The sequence below is a fragment of the Sciurus carolinensis genome, chromosome 3 (genome assembly GCF_902686445.1).
Source record: "Sciurus carolinensis chromosome 3, mSciCar1.2, whole genome shotgun sequence".
Lineage (NCBI taxonomy): Eukaryota > Metazoa > Chordata > Mammalia > Rodentia > Sciuridae > Sciurus > Sciurus carolinensis.
In genome coordinates this window covers 176,590,724-176,608,735 of record NC_062215.1, presented here as the reverse complement: position 1 = coordinate 176,608,735, position 18,012 = coordinate 176,590,724, and the positions used below count along the sequence as shown (strand labels likewise).

General features: G+C 51.7%; 1 protein-coding gene across 1 annotated transcript in view; it reads right to left on the bottom strand.

The window, feature by feature from the left end:
* The window catches only part of Inpp5d (inositol polyphosphate-5-phosphatase D), a 115,698-nt gene that overhangs the window by 64,291 nt on the left and 33,395 nt on the right, over positions 1-18,012 (bottom strand). The window contains exons 3-4 of the mRNA XM_047545804.1: positions 4,064-4,214; positions 1,389-1,560 (exon numbers count right to left, since the gene is read on the bottom strand). Of these exons, the coding sequence (XP_047401760.1) occupies positions 1,389-1,560; positions 4,064-4,214 (323 nt within the window). The remainder of the gene's footprint in view (positions 1-1,388; positions 1,561-4,063; positions 4,215-18,012) is intronic.

Genomic DNA, 18,012 nt, shown 5'->3' with positions numbered 1-18,012 from the left:
AAAAATGTTCCACATCTCTAGTAATAAGAGAAATGCAAATCAAAACCACCCTAAGATTCCATCTCACCCCAATTAGAATGGCGATTATCAAGAATATAAGCAACAACAGGTGTTGGCGAGGATGTGGGGAGAAAGGTACACTCTTACATTGCTGGTGGGGCTGCAAATTAGTGCAGCCACTCTGGAAAGCAGTGTGGAGACTCCTTAGAAAACTTGGAATGGAACCACCATTTGACCCAGCTATCCCACTCCTTGGCCTATACCCGAAGGACTTAAAATCAGCATATTACAGAGATACAGCCACATCAATGTTCATAGCTGCTCAGTTCACAATAGCCAGATTGTGGAACCAACCTAGATGTCCTTCAATTGATGAATGGATAAAAAAAATGTGGTATATATATACAATGGAATATTACTCAGCAGCCATAAAGAATGAAAAAATTATGGCATTTGCAGGCAAATGGATGAAACTGGAGAATATCATGCTAAGTGAGATAAGCCAATCTCAAAAAACCAATGGACGAATGATATCGCTAATAAGTGGATGATGACACATAATGGGGGGTGGGAGGGGTTAGTGTTAGGGTTAGAGTTAGGGTTAGGGAGGGGGGCAAGAATGGAGGAAGGAAGGACTGTATAGAGGGAAAAGAGGGGTGGGAGGGGTGGGAGGGAAGGGAAAAAATAACAGAATGAATCAAACATTACCCTATGTAAATTTATGATTACACAAATGATTACGCCATGTACAGAGAAACAACATGTATCCCATTTGTTTACAATAATAAAAAAATAAAAAAATAAAAAGTTTAAGAAACTTTATGGTATATTGTACTCTGGTAAATTTGTCATTCATAACAACACATAAAAGGGAGTAATAAATCCTGTAGCAGAATCAATTAATCAGTCACTGGTTCAACCTCATTTCAACCAGTGTTTTCTAAACTAGAGTTTAGTGGTTGAACATTGAGGACCTCCAGCCAGAAATTTCAACCCTACATTTTTTTAACTGTTGGTTAACTTTCCCAATATGTTGGTTGGGAAAATGGAGATAATGGTAGGACAGAAGGGTGTTGTGAGGATTCAATAAAAGAATACATGTGAAGAACAAAAAAAAAAAAAAAAAAACTTGATGACAAAAACATTCAGATCCCAATAGAAAAATAGGCAAAAACAAAAGAGACTTGAGGGAGAAATAATCTTGTCTAAAACCATATAAATGGGTTTTCTACCTTGCGATTAATGACCCGAATGGAAAGGTGCACAGAGGTGGACTGCAGGAATGAGGTCCCCCTTCCTCGGGACTGGCATGCTTCCCAAGTGTGGCCTGAGAGCCAGTGCTGACACCACAGCTGGCCTCTGAGGGGACCTGCCCGGTGGGGACTCACCCGCTGGTGTCCATGCTCTGCAGCCGCTGAAACAGTGTCTCGGAGAGGCTTGGCCGGCTGGCCTCGGCCGCTCTGGGGTTCTCAGCCGGAAGAGGTAGCTCCTTGGCCTCACAAGGCCCGCCAGAGAGTGGGATGTTTCTCGGTGGCAACTCGGGTGGAGACAGGACACTTTCTACCCAAGAGAACGGCAGCAAGGTCACTGGTGAGGATGCTGTGCATGCAGACCTGCCCCCACGCCCCACCACAGCCCTGTGAGGTCCTGGCCACCAAGTCCAGCTCCCCGTCTGTGCCCCACGGCTCTTCCGCCTCCTCACTTCCTCCAGACTCCCTCGCTAGACAGAGCTTCCTGCAGCAGACCTGGTGTTCATGATCCTTGGACCTGGGCCTCCTGAGGTCGTCTGTCCCACTGTGGAACGTGGCGAACACCTGCCAGGGTCAGCGGGCCCCACCAGGTGCAGGGGACAGGTTGGCCTGCAGGACTACTGACCTTGGACACACAGAGCCAGGCAGGTTAGCAGCACAGACGCTGCTTTCAGGGACCGGGGCAAGTGCCTTGGACCAGGCGGAGGACAGTCCCCAGAATGAGGCCAGAGCATAAGGTGGAGACCCAGTGAGGGAGGCGGCCAGGCCCCCAGCTGCTCTTCTCTCTCCTGGACCCCTCTCTCTGCACCTCCGCTTCTGCCCTCCTTCTCTCTCCCCAGACCTTGGAGATGCCTTGAGAAAGTGACAGGGTCCCCTCACTCAAACACCTGAAAAGCTAAATGAACGACTTGGAGCTGGGACCCTTGCCTGCCCCTGTAGAAGAATCTCCTTCCTGCATGTACCACAAACACGCAAAGGCTGTTGAGTCCCCCAGGCCCAGGGCCACCCTGCCCAAGCCCTTCCTACTCCCACCAGCCCCTCCAGCCTCCAGCCACAGCACTGCAGAGGGACACTTTCCTTAGTGGCTGGCACTTCATTTCCTGTCCCCTCTGGAGCTCAGAAGATGGCTATGAGTCTGTTTTGAGCAGCGGGGCTGCAGCGCCCTGAGAAGACCTGAGTCGGTGAGACCCTTGGACCGGGTGCCGCCTGTCACACTGCTCTTGGTTCCAGTGACCTCTGAATGGCCTCCACTGGGGAAGTGAAGCCAGGGTCATGAGACTGGGCTTCTCTTTCCAGGCCTTACAGGAAGTGTATCAGGGTCTTTGTCCAGACAGCATCCCAGAGGGTCACAGCAAGTCAGGGTGGGTGACCCAAGGGAAGTGAGGATGGTGGCATGTAGAAGGCACCTCTGCAGGACAGCTTCCCAGAGGTCCAGACCATGCCATGGCCTTGGGACCCTGGGGACATCCGGGGCACAGGTGGCCAAGGCACAGCCCTAGTGGCTATGGACTCACACAGCTCTGACCACGCCACAGCTGGACCTTGCTTATCCCCAAAGCCACCTCTTACTTGGATCAGGGACGGGGAGAAGGGACATGGCCTGCCTGGGTCCCACTAGCCTCTGGGGAGCCTGGTCCTTTAGCAAGATGCTCTGGCTGGCCCTCGCTGTCACCACCGAGGCCAGCAAGGAGGCTCTGCAAGCAGTGAGCTGTGCGCCCACAGGGTGGGGGGCCCCGGGAGGCGGGAAGAAGCAGGGTCGCCAGCCCACAGGGGAAGGACAGACAGGGTGGCCAGCTCATGGCTGGGGCCAGGGCCAGGGGTGCCAGCCGTTCTGGTCTCATCTCTCCCTCCCAGAAAAGCCCCAGCAGCTGAGGGGCTCAGGTAGGGTCTCCTGGTTTCTTTTAGAAAATGAACCTTAGAGAAGGAAAAAGTGTGCCCCAGGCCAGCCACCTTCCTGAACAACTTTTCTATGTGAATTGCCTGTGGGTCTTTGTCCCCACACTGTGCAGAAGGCCACCCTGAGGCTCACGTGCTTTTAGGGGTCTTTTTTTCCCCCAACAGGTTTTTAGGGGCTGTCCTCCCCCACCCCTCCCTCCTTTTAATGATGTAAAGAAACATTTGGCTCATCCTTCCAGTTAGCTGCAAGGATCTCCCTTCCTCATGGTGAAATCATAACGATGAAAATGGTGTTAGCTGCGTTTATTGAGCGCCTGCTGTGTTCCGGGCTCCGATCCCCACACTCCTTGACTCATTGACCCTCTGGCACTGAGAGGCAGATACAGTACTATCTTCACTGACTCTCCTTTTTTTGTTTTGTTTTGTTCTTTCTTTTTCAATTTTCTCTTTCTTTTTTTCTCTTTCTGGCACTAGAGATTTATTTAACGTAGGGCCCCTCTATCACTGATCTACACCCAAAGCCCTTTCGTCTTCTTTTTTTTTTTTTTTTAATTTGAGGTAGGGTCTCTCTAAGTTGCTGAGACTGGCTCAAACTTGTCATCCTTCTACCCTAGCCCCTGAGTCACTCTGGTCACAGGTGCCACCTTGCCTGCTCTGTGCTGTCTCTTTTGACGAGAAGCTGGTGGTTCAAAGAGGTTAAGTAACTTCCCAAAGGTCGCAAAGCCTATAAGCCGGGGAGCAGGATTGGCAATCCAGGGCAGCCTGCCTCCAGAGCTGTGCTCCTAACTTGTCCTTAACCACCAGGCCACACTCTCTCCTTCTGATACTGGCACGCTCTAATCTACAGCCTTGTGGGGCTTGGAGGGCAGGATCCGGGGGTTCCTCCCAGCCTCTTGCCACCCTCCACCTGGTCCTACCCGCATCCTCCTCTGGCTCGTCGACCGCGTCCTCCTCCTCCAGGGGCACTGGGTACTGCAGGTGGGTCACCAGCCCCATGTTCTCCTTCTTGTAGAACTCGATGAGCTGGTCCAGCTTAGCGAAGAGTCTCATGGGGACGCCCTCCGAGGCCTGGAGCCAGGACCCCAAAGAGAAGCATGTTTTGAGGGACTAGAATGTCCCCAACCACAAAGGCCACCTGCAGCGGAGACCAGCGAGGCCGAGGGAGTGACCCTCGCGTCCTGTGACCTGCAGCTCCCAAGGGCCCTTCTGCAAGAAGCACCAAGGACCCTTTTAAAGGACTTTTCTTCTTTCAGTCTTAAGCTTTTATTTTAAAAAGTATTTTGCTATCCAAAGAGTACATTTTCTTTACGGCAAAATCAGAAAATACAGATTAAAAAAAGGGGGAGTCCTGTAATCCCACGAGCCTAAGAGATCTATTTTTGATAGTTGAGAATTTATTTTTCTAGAGTGTGTGTGTGTTGGGTGGGGAGAATGACTGGTGTTTATTCCCCCATGGAGATAATTTTAAAATAATTTTTTAAAATTTCTGTTTCGGGCTGGGGAGATATCTCAGCTGGTAGAGTGCTTGCCTCACAAGCACAAGGCCTTGAGTTCGATTCCCAGTACCGAAAAAGAAAAAAATAAAATAAAATAAAATAAAATTTCTGTTTCTTTTTGGTGTCGAGGATTGAACTCAGGACTGTGTAACATACGAAACGCATGATTTTCCATGAACTACACCCCCAGGACCAAAGGTCATTTTTTTAAATTTATTTTTTAATATTTTTTGTGGTGCTGGGGATGAAGCCCAGGGCCTTACGCTTGCTAGACTAGTGCTTTACCATTGAGTTACACCCTCAGCCACAAGTTTATATGTGTGTATGTTTTTATAAATTTATTTTGTCATATCAGGGATCAAACCCAGTGTCTCCCACATGCTAGGCAAGTGCTCTATCACCGAGTTACATCGTGAGCTTTTTTTTTTTGTGGTGCTGGGGATTTGAACCCAGGCCTTGTGCATGTGAGGCAAGCACTCTATCAGCTGAGCTATATCCCCAGCCCCATTTTGAGCTTTTTAAATTTATATTCATTTATTTCGATATTGGAGATTGAACCCAGAGACACTTTACCACTGAGCTCCATCCCCATCCTTTTTAAATTTTATTTTGAGATAGGGTCTCACAGAGTTCCCCAGGCTGGCCTTGAACTTGCAGTCCTCCTGCCTCAGCCTCCTGAGTTGCTGGGATTACAAGCATGCGCCACTGTGCCTGACTTTAACAATGACTTTCACATCAGGGGCCCACTGCTCCCTTGGGGGCTGTCGGCCACCTTCTTGTTGAGAGGAATGAGACCCACCACGTGTAGAAAATAAACCAATGGGCAAATGGATTTGGGTTGGAGAGGCCACCCACCCACCTCTGAGCCAGATCCCTGCTGCTGCCAGCTCGGAGAGACTGCCTTGCAAGGCAAGGGCAGCGCTCTGGTCCGAAGGTCTTCAGGATTATAGATGAGTGGGATAGACTCAGACATCCAGCATAGCCACTGGGAAGCACTCAGACACCTCCCGGGGCCCCGCCTCCTGTGTGGCAAAGTCCAAGGGACACAGTTGCCTTCAAGAGAATGCTGCTGTCATTCACCAGGACTCATGCCGTTCATCAAGTAGTCTCTGCCTCTGTGTGCCTCTCCTTGTCTCTGTTCTGTCTCCTTGCCCATCTGTCCGTCCCTCTCAAAGTGTGCCTGTGTGCACACACGCACTCTGTGCATGGGGATGTGTGTGTTTGCTTTGTACGGCTATTCGGTAGATTCACAGTTATTCTTGTCAATAAATCCCCCTATTTCCATAAAGCCCTACACTGAGTAGTCTCTTCCAGTCACCTTTCTGAAAAGTAACTTCAAAACCAGTTGTGAGCCGAAAAACAAAAATAATTTGACCCAACGCCGGATCTGTGCCCTCAATCCAGTTAAACAGCCACGAGCGCGCATCGTAGCTTAGGATGCCACGCCATTAGGTGTATGGAAAAGGGACGGGAGAACCTCAGAGCCGGGAGGAAGGGCTCCATGAGGGGGGAAGGGCTGCTCAGCCGGAGGATGCACCGGAGCACAGCGAGGGTCAGGGATTTAAGAGGCACCAAAGCTAAGACCATAGTTTATGTACCTCTAAAAAACAACTTAAACGATGCTACACGATCGATCGCAGGCACATTCGATTTCAGAGATGGAAAAAATGGAAAGAAATAAACAGCCGAAAATCAATGTGTTGGGTACTAGTGGACCAGAGCCAAGGGAGGGGCTGGCAGGCAGCAGAGGGTGCTTAGTGCTCTTGACCTTGAGCTTATGACTCGAGGGTTCATGGGGCCCAGGGAGCCAGGGACTGGCAGGCCAGGGAGATAATTAGAATTCAAAGCAGTCAGGAGAATGAGGCTCCCATGATGGCATTAGCGGTTTTAGCAGAAGAGGATGAGAGACCTGAGCTAGCATGCTTGCTCTGTCCCCCAAGGGATGCCCAGGGCTATATTATCATGCAGTAAATAAGACCCTCACCTGATGCCAGCATTCTGTGCTTGGGCTCTCAGTCTGCAGAACTGTTCAGCAAATAAACCTCTGTGTTTTAAAAGTTACCCAGTCTGTGGTGTTCAGTTACAGCAACGGAAAACAGATTAAGGCAAGAGTAAAGCACTAGGAAGAACGCCTGGCCTTTCTACAGGGAGCGGACCCCCAAGTGGCCAATCCCACCTGAAGGGAAGACTCTTTGCATGCGAAAGTGGGCCAGCAGGAAGTAGCCTGTCCCCTCCAGCAACGGATAGATGCAAAGGGAAGAGTAAAGGCAGGGGCTCCTTAGAGATCTATTCAGAATCAAGTCTTTGGCCCTAAGATTTGACTGGGTTTGCAGAGACTCTTTGCAAAATTTATGTCTGAAGCACATTTTAGGAACAGGAAAAGAGAGGGCCAGAGTGCAAGTAGGAATTACAGAAGCTGCTGAGCTGGCTGGGACAGGGGCAGGGGGAGGAGAGTGGTCTAGACCACTGGGCAGGAGCCCCATGTGCACACAGCAGGAAGGAGCAGCCCACCCCTGGCATGCCATTCTTAAGCCAGGCCTGAAAGGCCTGTATCCAGGCAGGGCAGCCAACAGGACAGGGCATTGTGACCAGGGAGGAGCTGGGTCTGTTTGGAGGGCAGCCATCCCTGGTACAGCCTAACAACCTCATGAATTCAAAGCCAGGAATTGGGAGAGGGGCTTCCAGATGGTAGAGTCTTGACCATGAGTCAGCAGGAGCAGTGGCACCTTGCAGGGATGGGCCTGGGGATTCTCACTAGGGTAGGTCACATCCACGTCCACCTGCCTGTGAGCCCCCCAGGCAGGAGCTGGCTCTGCTTACAATCCCCAGATCCTGCCACCAGCCTGGTGGTCAGAGAGGCTCGGTGATGGGCGGTCCCACGGATTTATTACACAGCCGAGGGTTTGAATCCAGGAGAACAGAGGTCAAGGGGACCTTCCGTGGTCTTGGGACTGGGCACGCAGAGAAACAGTAGGGAGAGAGGAGCAGGAGAGCATCCTCCTTCCCCCCACACATCCGCCCAAAGTGGTGCTTTTCAACTATTTTAAAATGTAAAATGTGAACAAGAAGGTTGTCATGTGCATTAGTCAGAGTCCTGGCAGGAAACAAATGTCTCCTTAAACTGGGAATATCAGGAACACCAACAAGGGTGGGGTGTACCACCCCAAAGCTAGTGGTGGAAGGGAGCCCTACCCCCACGAGAGACCACAGGGACAGACAGGAGGAAGATGCAGGAGCCAGTCCTCTGCTGGAGAAAACCAACAGGACCTCACAGGTTGGGAGCGAGGGTGGTAGATCCTCCTGCCCTCCCCACAAGTTACCTGGCTGGGACTCCCAATGGTCAAACACTATGGGAAGCCAGGGAGCAGGGAGACAATGGGCCTGGGGGCAAATACAAGATGCTCGGTACACCAAGTTCAAGGTCACAAGGCACTCAAGGAACAGTGGAAAAATGGCACCTGTGTGTGGGCAAGGAACGTGGGGCTCAGACCAGGAGTCAGCACCCACCATACTTCCCCTCAGGGAGGGGCGGTCCCGGATTCCTAACGGTCCAGGCCCCCAGACTTTGTTCCTCATTTTGCACAGACATCTGAAAAGATGTATCAAGTCATTTTGAAACAGAGAAGGAGCCCCCGAAGCCTATGTCAGCCGTGTGCTGCTAACGTGATGCCCACAGACAGTGGGATCTCGCTCTGCAGTGACTCTCCCACTTACCAGGGACAAACTCCCCGCTCTGTAGCAGGTAACTAGAGCATGTAACAGAGTGATTCTGGAAAAACAAAGAGCAGCATTTCCTATTTTAAATAAGCTTGTTAAGGTAGAACATCCCAGCAGAGAGCAGACCTGCCTCCCGGCTTTACTCAATCAACAGATGATGTGAGTTTCTATTTGGAGCCAAAAGTCACACAGACACAAATGAGGTAGGGGTTAGCCCTGACTGCGAAATAAGATGCCGATCCCTTCTGCCTCCCACTAAAATCTCCAGGACTGTGGAAAGTTCCTGGCAATTTCCAGAGAGATCATTTCTACAAGGCTTCTGCAGGCAGTAACCCAGGAGCCCCGCTTAGAATCCACAGCTCATTCTGCTTGGGGTCATGGTTTCTGCGTCTTCCTCCCCCAAGAGTGTAAAGGAAAGGGGCCCTGTTTGGTTCAGCCTTGCAGACCCGAGGCTCCTTGCGGGGCAGCTGGCTGGAAATGCAATGGCGGGCCCGCACTGTTTTAAGACTTGCGTACATTCCATGAAATGGACCTCACAGCTGAAAGAGGTGAAGTGGGAGCTGGGCCTTGCGGGAGGGATCCCTTCCCCCTCCACTTGACACCTCGGCTCCCCTGGGGAGCCACATCCCCAGGGAAAGTACAAAGCCAGGAAAAAGGAGCTGTCCACAGCCCCAGGGGTCAGGAAGAGAAGGGCATCGGGTCTTTAGAACAAAGGACAGCTGTTTACACTGCTGGAGACTCAGGGCTGTGCGCTCAGGCAAGAGCATCATCAGGTTGGATTCTGGGGTGGACTTCCCAACACCCTTCAGCGGGAGGGGGAAGATCCGGAAGGCCGTGCAGGGGCAGGCTAGTTTCTCAGGGGGTAATTTTAATTTCAGCACTGTCTGCTGTCTGTAAATGCAGAAGTGAAATAGGACAGGGCACGGGGAGGAAGCTGGCGCCCAGAGCAGGAACTGTGGGGGTGGGAAACCCCTCCCCAGGTTCTGCCAGGCTTCATTTTAAATTAAAAAGCATGTCCAGGAGCTGGGGAGATAGCTCGTGGGTAGAGTGCTTGCCTTGCATGCACAAGACCCTGGGTTCGATCCCCAGCACGGGGGCGGGGGCGGGGTGGGGGGGAGCATATCCAATCACTGGAGTTTCACAAATGCTGGGAGAGAACCTTGTTTCACGTCCAGTGAGAAAGCCAGGAGACAGTTTTGTTGTTGTTGTTGTTGTTGTTTTTAACACCCAGGAGCACTCTACCACTGAGCTACATCCTCAGTCCTTTTTTATTTTCAAGACTGGATCTCACTAAGTTGCTGAGGCTGGCCTCAAACTTGCCATCCTCCTGCCTCAGCCTCCAGAAATGCTGGAATTACAGCCGTGTGCCACCATGCCTGGCAGTACATAGGTCTTAAGCAGGGGCATGAAAATACCAATTGGCTGCTGTAAAGAGGGTTGTGAGATGGCTGCTGTTGCTATGTCTATTTCCTGGTGAGGAGAGTCTGGTCCTGTAGAGGTTGGGAAGTTGAAGGTGAGTGGGGAGGCCCGGGAAGGAGGACAGGCCCTGGGCTCCACCAGTGCGGCCCACTCTGTTGAGGACCGGGTAGTCTGGACTGGGTGAGGTGAGGGCAGTGGGGAATTTGCCAGTCCAGGCCAGGTCTTTGTGTTCTGGTCGAAGAACTGTCTGCAGCGGCCCGAGGCTGCCGAGGCCCGGGGTGCTTGCTCCACTCTCAGCCCTCAACAGAGGCAGAGCTGGACCCCGGAGTCCTGCTGCCACCTTCTGCTCCATTTCACTGTGAGGGGGACCCACCCCTTCCCAGGCCCTGCCTGTGTCCCCACTTCTCTGCCAGTCCTCAGAATGTCCTCCCGTATTTCCCTTCTGCCCTCAGGACCCTTCTCAGACACCTCCTCTTCCAAACCTTCTCCTAAGAACTGGAGACCCCAAAGTGGGTGAAGAAAGGAGAGTGGCGGCAGGGCCGGGGAGAGAGATCAGGGTTCTTTGGGGCCCGGAAGAGTTTGCACTTTGTTCCAGGGTGACTGATTTGGTAGACCAGCGGGGGCATTTAAGAACCGATGTGTGTGTTGTGACACAATCAAGCTGACATTTTAAAAATAGTGCTTTGGCTTGAGTGTGGGGCAAGAGCTGGGGTGGAGGCTGGCAGCCTGCAACCTCACTCTAGTGCTTGAATGAGGGAGGTGGAGCGGGGGGGAAAGGGGGGCAAGGGTGGAGCTGGAGCCAGAAAGGCTGGACCTCTTGCTAACTCACCAAGGAGGGGACAGTCATTGAGAGGGAGCCAGGCTGGACCTCTTGCTAACTCACCAAGGAGGGGACAGTCATTGAGAGGGAGCCAGGGAGGGGGAGGCCCACATCTCTGACTTCAGTAACCTGGTTGGTGTCAATGCCATTTAACGAGATAAGAAAGGTGGGCAGGTAGGAGATGGGGCAGCCAGGTTAGAAAGAGCTTCGAGGCCGACTTCAGACCCAGAAATCCCTCTTCAGCTGCATGGCCTAGAAGGTACCCCAGAAGTTATCCCCTCAAAACCTGGTCAGTTCTCCTTCCCTTCCTTCCCCTCCCCTTCTTCTCTTTTCTTTCAAACACTTCAGTTGGTTCTCTCTCTCTTTGGAGTGGTGAGGGCCCAGGAGGTGCTGGGCCACAGAAGGATGCAGAACCGGAGGGGCTAAGGACACAGCAGAGATAAGGAAGTGGCCCTTGGAGGAGTTGGGTCAGGGGCCAGCAGAAACTGGTTATGTGCCTGCCAGGAAATGAGACAACAGTTTAATACGTGAAGAAGAATGAGAGACAATTTTCTTACTGGCAGAGGATGGAGCTAAAAATATGGAAAGAGGAAAGCTGAATGAATGTAGTGTTGGATTCAAATAGGAAGTATCTGTGTAAACTCGGTGTCTTTAATATGCAGGCGAATAGGTTTGGGCATGAGTGTGTATGTATGCCCGCACATATATCCCAGTTCTGTCTGCTGAAAGGGCCTAGAAGCAATGTCACTCCGATAGCATCGAGCGCACCGAAGGCTCAGGTCTTGGTTGCTAAACACCAATTCTCCACGAAAAAGATCCAGAGTTCCTTGGAGAAATGGATGATTCTAGCAGCCCTAGAATCCAGGACCCATAGAGAATCCTAGAATGGGAGCTTGGAATATCTATTGTTCAGAAAGTAAGGAAATACCACCAAACCAATGACGATTTGTCAAAAGGAAACAGGAACCAGGAGCCAACTGAAGGGAGAGGCAAAAGGAACAGCTAACACAATTTGAACATCGAAATGAATGATAAAAATGGTTATAATCCATTGAATAAAGCAAGGATTCATGAGTCTATTCTGTCAGAAATAAATGAGAAGGGAGAGCACTTTCCTGTGGTGGAATGCCAATTAATAGCTGTCGAAGGAATGATGGAAATAGGAAGTCACCATTTGGCAACCATCATAGTACTAGTTGATTCAAGCAAGAGTCATCGATAGATGTCATAACTAGGTGGGGAGAGTCTGAGGAGGAAAGAGATACGCAGAGAGTCTCAGAGTGTCTGCCCACAAAAGTTAGGAACTATTTTTAATTAAAAATTTGTGTGTGTGTGTGATGCTGGGGATTGAACCAGACCCGTGCATGCCAGGCAAGTGCTCTACCACTGAGCCACACTGCCTAGCCCAGTTATTAATGTTAAGGAGAAAGATGCCTGTTGTAACTTTGCAGAGAGAAAGCCTGAAGACACCACCGTAAGCACGTCACACTTGATGTTAATTCCATGATAAGAGGACAGAGCAACACCACACACCTCCCGAGCTGGGTGTGGGGGTCACAGCATCATACCTGGGAGTCCTGTCAAAATACCAGACCTGGACCAACTGTGGAAACTCCTGAAAACCCCAAATCCAGAGGCAATCTACATTATCATTACCTGTTCTCTCCAGAAATGCCAAGGTCAGGAAAGAAGGCTAGACAAGGAACTGTGCCCAGCTCATGGGCACTCAAGGAATGGGATAGTTTCATGTAGCACGTGCTTCTAGACTGGACATTGGAAGGGAAATCATATGTAATTTACATAAAAATGTAATAATATATTTATATTGCTATTAAGACTTAGAGAAATTTTGAACAGAGCCTAAGGATTAGGTAATGTATTTTATCAATGTTAATTTCCTGATTCTGATGACTGAATGAGAGTCCTTATCATTTAGGAGAAACACGTTGAAATATTTAGAAATAATGAGCACCGTCGGGAACTTACTCTCCTATAATTCAGAAAAGTAATAATGATAATATGAGAGACAATGTATGCTAACATATATTCATTGAGGAATTCTTTGTACCATTTCTGAAAATTTCTGAGTCAAATTATTTTCCAAATAACAGCTTTAAAAAAAAAAAAGATAAGGCCCAAAATGGTCTACATCTTAATCCAAACGATGGCTTCATGTAAGCACTTCTTCTGAGCTAGAGACCATAATAGAAAGGTCGTTGGAATCAGTTTATGTAACCCACCTTATCTAATTAGCACACACGTGCACAGGCACACACACACACCCCCAGAGTGGAAACCGGCTGAAAAGGGATCTTGTCTAAAAGTGTCAGATTTTTTTTTGTTTTGTTTTAATTGTACAAAACCATTCTAGGTCTGTATACTTTTAGAGGTTTCTGGACAAAACTCTGCACCTTGTAAGCATCTATGATGCTCAGAGAACTGTAATAATACCGATGTTCCAAGAATGTAACAGATAACCCCAGGGAGTTTAATGTGGATGCCAGGAGGGACAGGGGCCTCTCCTCCGAGGGGATCACCTGGGGGTGTCAACACCCTCCTCCTCAGCGCAGGTGTTGGGCTGCGGCTGGAGAGTCAAGGTGGCAACTGGGCCCTGCACACGCCAAGGGTCCAGGAGGCAGATCTTGACTTGGGAGTGGGGGAGGGGAGGGTCTGGCTCGGGGAGGATGGGCCGCGGAAGGGGAGCAGATATGGACAAAGCTTCTGTTCTCTCCAGAGTCTTTGGACTAGATTTAGCTTGTGGGATGAAAGAGTGACACTGAAGACGGATGAGAGGAGCCCGTGGGGAAGGTTCGTAGGCCTCTGGGCACAGGCAGAGGCCCCGTGCTAGGTGGGAGGCCGTCCCCTCTCTGCCATGCAGAACCTGGCAGACTGGTAGACAGGTGGCCTTGGCAGCCTGGGCTGGGACAGGGGCCTTGGTGTACCTTGGGGGCAGGGGAAACATCTTCAAGTGGTCTTCCTGGCGGACACCTGCACGGTGGGAGAATGTGTCCTGTGTCCTGCCCAGGCGGCCTGGGGGCTTTTTCAGGATCTCAGAACTATTGCAGGGAACTTTCCAGAGGGCCAGTTTCTGGTGCTCAGGCTGCAGGGAATTTGAGCCTCCATATGTCACACAGGTGACCTGGTTCTGTGGGTCTGTGGAGGCTGCAGGGTGTGGGCTGTGACTGGCTCGTGGAGGGTGGGGAAGGGGCCTCTCTGGATCCAGGAAGGGGCTCTCTCACTTCCTCAGTTCTTGCTTTGAAGCAGTGAAGGGCCATTGTCAGACACTTGGGACAGAAGCCAAGTCCATAGTGGCAGAGACTCCACACCAGTGTCCTGCTCTGTCTTGTGCCAGCGGCAGAGGAGGGGTTCCTCCAAGAGGTCTCCTGGGACCTCCCTGGCTCTTCCAAACTGAGGATCCCACTCCCCAAGAAGAGAAAGAGCATCCAGTGAGGACGGAGGGAGGAAGGAAGAACGCGGCGTGGAGTGCCCCCAGTGTGGACAGGGACCCACTTACTCTCTCACAGTGACCCTCGGGTTGCACGTGGGAATCACAGAGTCATCCTACAGAGGTCTCAGAGGGGCCAAGCAACTTGCCTGGCTGGTCAGTGACGTTGTCAGAACAGCAGCACTCAGAGGGATGTTTTGAGACTAGGACAAAGTGACAGGGGTTGGTGGGGCCCACGGACTTTCTAGCTGGACAGGGAGGGTGATTAGAGGAGGAAGGGTACCAGACACAGGGGGCTGCCCACTGGGATGGAATAAGGTGGCCAGAGATTCTCTGGCAGATTCAAGCTTCTCACACTCAGTGGATGGGTTGGTGGTGTAGACCCGGGAATCTGGGAGAAGTGGGTTGGTGGTGTAGACCCGGGAATCTGGGAGAAGGCCCTCTCTTAGGGTCAGGCAGGTCTGCCCTATAAACAGTGGTGGGTGGGGAGGGTGCAGGGAGGCTGGCACTTGCTTGTCAGGCACAGTCCTGTCTCTCCCAGTCCAGACCCTGGCCAACGTCAGGATCATTCAGAGTAGCATGTGTGCAGAAGGGACAGCTTCTCTGGGGAGGAGACACAAAGTCTAACGGGAGGAGACCACTCTGATGCCAGCCCCACCCCAGTCCCACCCACTGGGCCAGCCAGCAGGACGTCAGTGCACCTCCCAGACACCACACTCTCCCCCTGCCCCTAGCAAGCAGCAGGATACCCACGAATGACTTCTGCCCAGGCCCGTGGGCCCTGAAACTGGCAGGGGTGGGTCCTATCCTGTGCCTAGCCAGCAGCTGGCTCTCTCTACTTTTCTAACCAGCCCCGATTTCCTAGAGCTGGGTCCTTCAGCTTTTCTCTTGCCTGTTTTTGGAAAGACTTTCTGGAACAACTTGGCATGAGCTCTGCTCTCACCCAGCAAGCTTCTGCACTTGCTTCTCAATCCACCCCCATCCCGGATTCTTGTTGAAAGCCCCCATATCTCAGACCGTGCCCAGCAGCTCCTCGTCTCCCAGGCTGAGCCCTTCCCTCCCACCTCCAGAGCACGAAACCCTACCCACAGCACCTCCTGCAGGGGGAACCTGGCGCCGGGTCAGCTCAGACACTGGCCTGCACCTGCGCTTGCTCAGCTTCTGTGCCCAGGGACTGGGATCCCACTGGGATGTGAGATCCTCAGGCCCCCCGATCTCTGTCACTCACTGTCCCACATCTGTCCCGTGGGAGTAAGTCCCAAGAGCTCCCTGAAGACTGAGCAGCTAATGTGCACTGAGCCCCTTACATCAGAGGAGCTGCAGTCTGCAGGGGGAGGGAATGGACTCTGGCTGGTACTGAAGAGACAGCCCTAGAGGCTTCGCAGGAGGCCTCTCATGGTGTGGCAGTGATAGGGGCACAGGGACAGGATAACGGTGCTCTCTGTTAGCATGGAAGCCTCCTATGGGGCCCTTGGGCCCACAGTGACGACCCTGGGATGGGAGGGTCTTTCGTCATGGGAGCCACAGCTGACAGCTGGACACAGTGTCTCTTAACCGCGTCCTAGCGAGGGCCTCAGTTCCATTACCTCTGGAAACGGAACCTAGCCCAGCAGGGTCCTGGGAATCGGCCAGCCACGGCTGACCTGCAGATTTGGGAGCAGAAAATCCATTGTAAGTACTAAGACTTTTGAGACTGTTTGTTACGCAGCGCACACTGACCAATGTGAGCGCACTTTCCCAAGGTCGTTCCTCTCACCGAACCTTCCCGATACAATGATTGCTTACCCAGGAGGAAGCCGAGGCTGCAGAGGCTGGGCAACGGGTTCCGTGTTACTCGACTTGTTTTATCATCAGGACCTGCCACTAGGGAGGGCTGCACATTTGTTCCGGGTTTCCAGAGGACACCATCCTTTCATCTTATCTTCCCTGTAGACCTTCAGGACCCTCTGGGTGCCCCCATCCTTCGAATAATCCTGAACCACACCGTGGCTCTAGAGCTGCTCTCCATGACCCCCCCGCTCCCAGGCTGTCTTCATTTCTGCAGTCCCTGCCCATCGAAGCCACTATCCAGGATCAGCTCCACAACCCACCTTCTGTACCTGGCAAGGGCTGCAGTAAACCAGAGCCCGCTGCTCAGCAGGCCAGCGGGCAGCCCACATGCACTAATGGACCTCTTGGCAGGCACCCAGCTGGGGCTTGGCACAGGGCATCTGCAGAGACCACTGCAGACCCAGGCTTTACCCCCATCGAGTGAAGCAGTGAGACACGGTACCATCAACAAGTAAGTCAATACTGGCAAGGGCAGAGGTTTGTGAGGGGACGCCTGCCTTGGGAGGGTGTTACAGGCTTAACCTGGGGGGTCGAGGAGGTACTCTTCAAAGAAGCAAAACTGCAGCTGAGACACAAAGCACAGGTCGGAGTCAGCTGGGCAAAGAGAGGAAGGATTGTGGAAGGCAGAGGAGCATCAGCGGAGTACTGAAGTCAGTATGATTCTGTCCTTCCTTCCTCTTTCTTTCTTTTTTTGGTAGTGCTGAGAATCCATCCCAGGGCCTTGTGCATGGTAGGCAAGTGCCCTACCACTGAGCTGGGCCCCCAGCTACTGGATCTGTTGTTTCTAATCAAAAGTGAATCTTACATAGAACGCAGTGGTGTCCTATCCTGTTCCCTTAGGATCCCTTTACCAGCTCTGTGCTCCATTCCCCATTCTGGAGTTCTAGGACTTTGCTGCTAAAGGATGGGTTGTCCTTGGAAACTGAAACCACCTCACTCATCTGGAGATCCCGGAAAGTCCTGGAAGTTCTGTGTTCCTTGTCCCCAACCATGGTAGCTGTTATGGTTTAGATATGAGGTGTTCCCTAAAAGTTCATGCATGAACTTTCAGAGGTGAGATTATTAGTTTATGAGAGGTATAACCTAATCAGTGAAAGAATCCCCTGAGATGGATTAACTGGGTGGTAACTTATAAGCAGGAGGGTGTGGCTGGAGGAAGGAGGTGGGGGGCGTGTCTTTGGAGGGGCATCTCTTTGGAGTTCATATTTTGTCCCTGGTGAGCAGAGCTCACTCTGTTCGCTTCCTGGTGCCATATTCTGAGCTGCATTCTCTCCGCACCCTTCCGCCATGATGCTCTGCCTCACCTCAGTCCCAGAGCAAGGCAGTTGGCCGTCTATGGGCTGAGACCTCTGAAACCGTGAGGGCCAAATAAACTCTTCCTCCCCTAAAATTGTTCTTGTCAGGTTTTTCGTTAAGAACAAGTGATGAAAAAGTTGACCAAAACAGTCAAGTTCCTGAGCGTGTGCAGAAGCCCACCTCCAGACCTCCCTACAGGCCAAAATCTGAGGCGCGATTTATACTCCAAAGCTTCATATGGGATCAGCCTTGTGTGGGGACTTCAGCTGAAATCAAGCCTTTGTGTGGCTTCTCCCCTTCCCATCACGAGTCTCCCATTCCGCACTGGCTTCTGCTGGAAGTCCTGTAATGAAGGACTGGTAACCGAGCTCCGGGTCTGTTTCGAGGAGAACTTGACCTGAGGTCGTCAACTCTCAAAATCAGTCCTTGAACTTATCTATCTTGAGCTCTGCCTCCTCAGCTATCCCAAGGATTCACCCCCATGTCCTCAACTCAATCCCCTCTCCACCAAAACAGATTTGGGGCTCTTTCTCACTTTAGGGAGGAGCTGATGAGACAAGAGCTTCCTCCTCCTCCCCCTCCCTTCCCCAAGCATGGCTGTCCATGAGGACCCCCCCACCCCCACCCCCACCTTCATCCTGCCCCCCCTCCGGGGGCCTCCCAGCTTGCTCAGCACTCTTCTTCTTTGCCTTTTGTTTGCACAGTTCAGGTCAAAATCCTTCTCTTTAGCTGAACCTGATTCAGTAGGTGGGATTCAGGGTGCCATATACGAGGCTGGACACACTTGGAAACTCTGCCATTTAGGTGAGAAAATGATCATGTGTTTTCCTCAGTGTTGAGAAT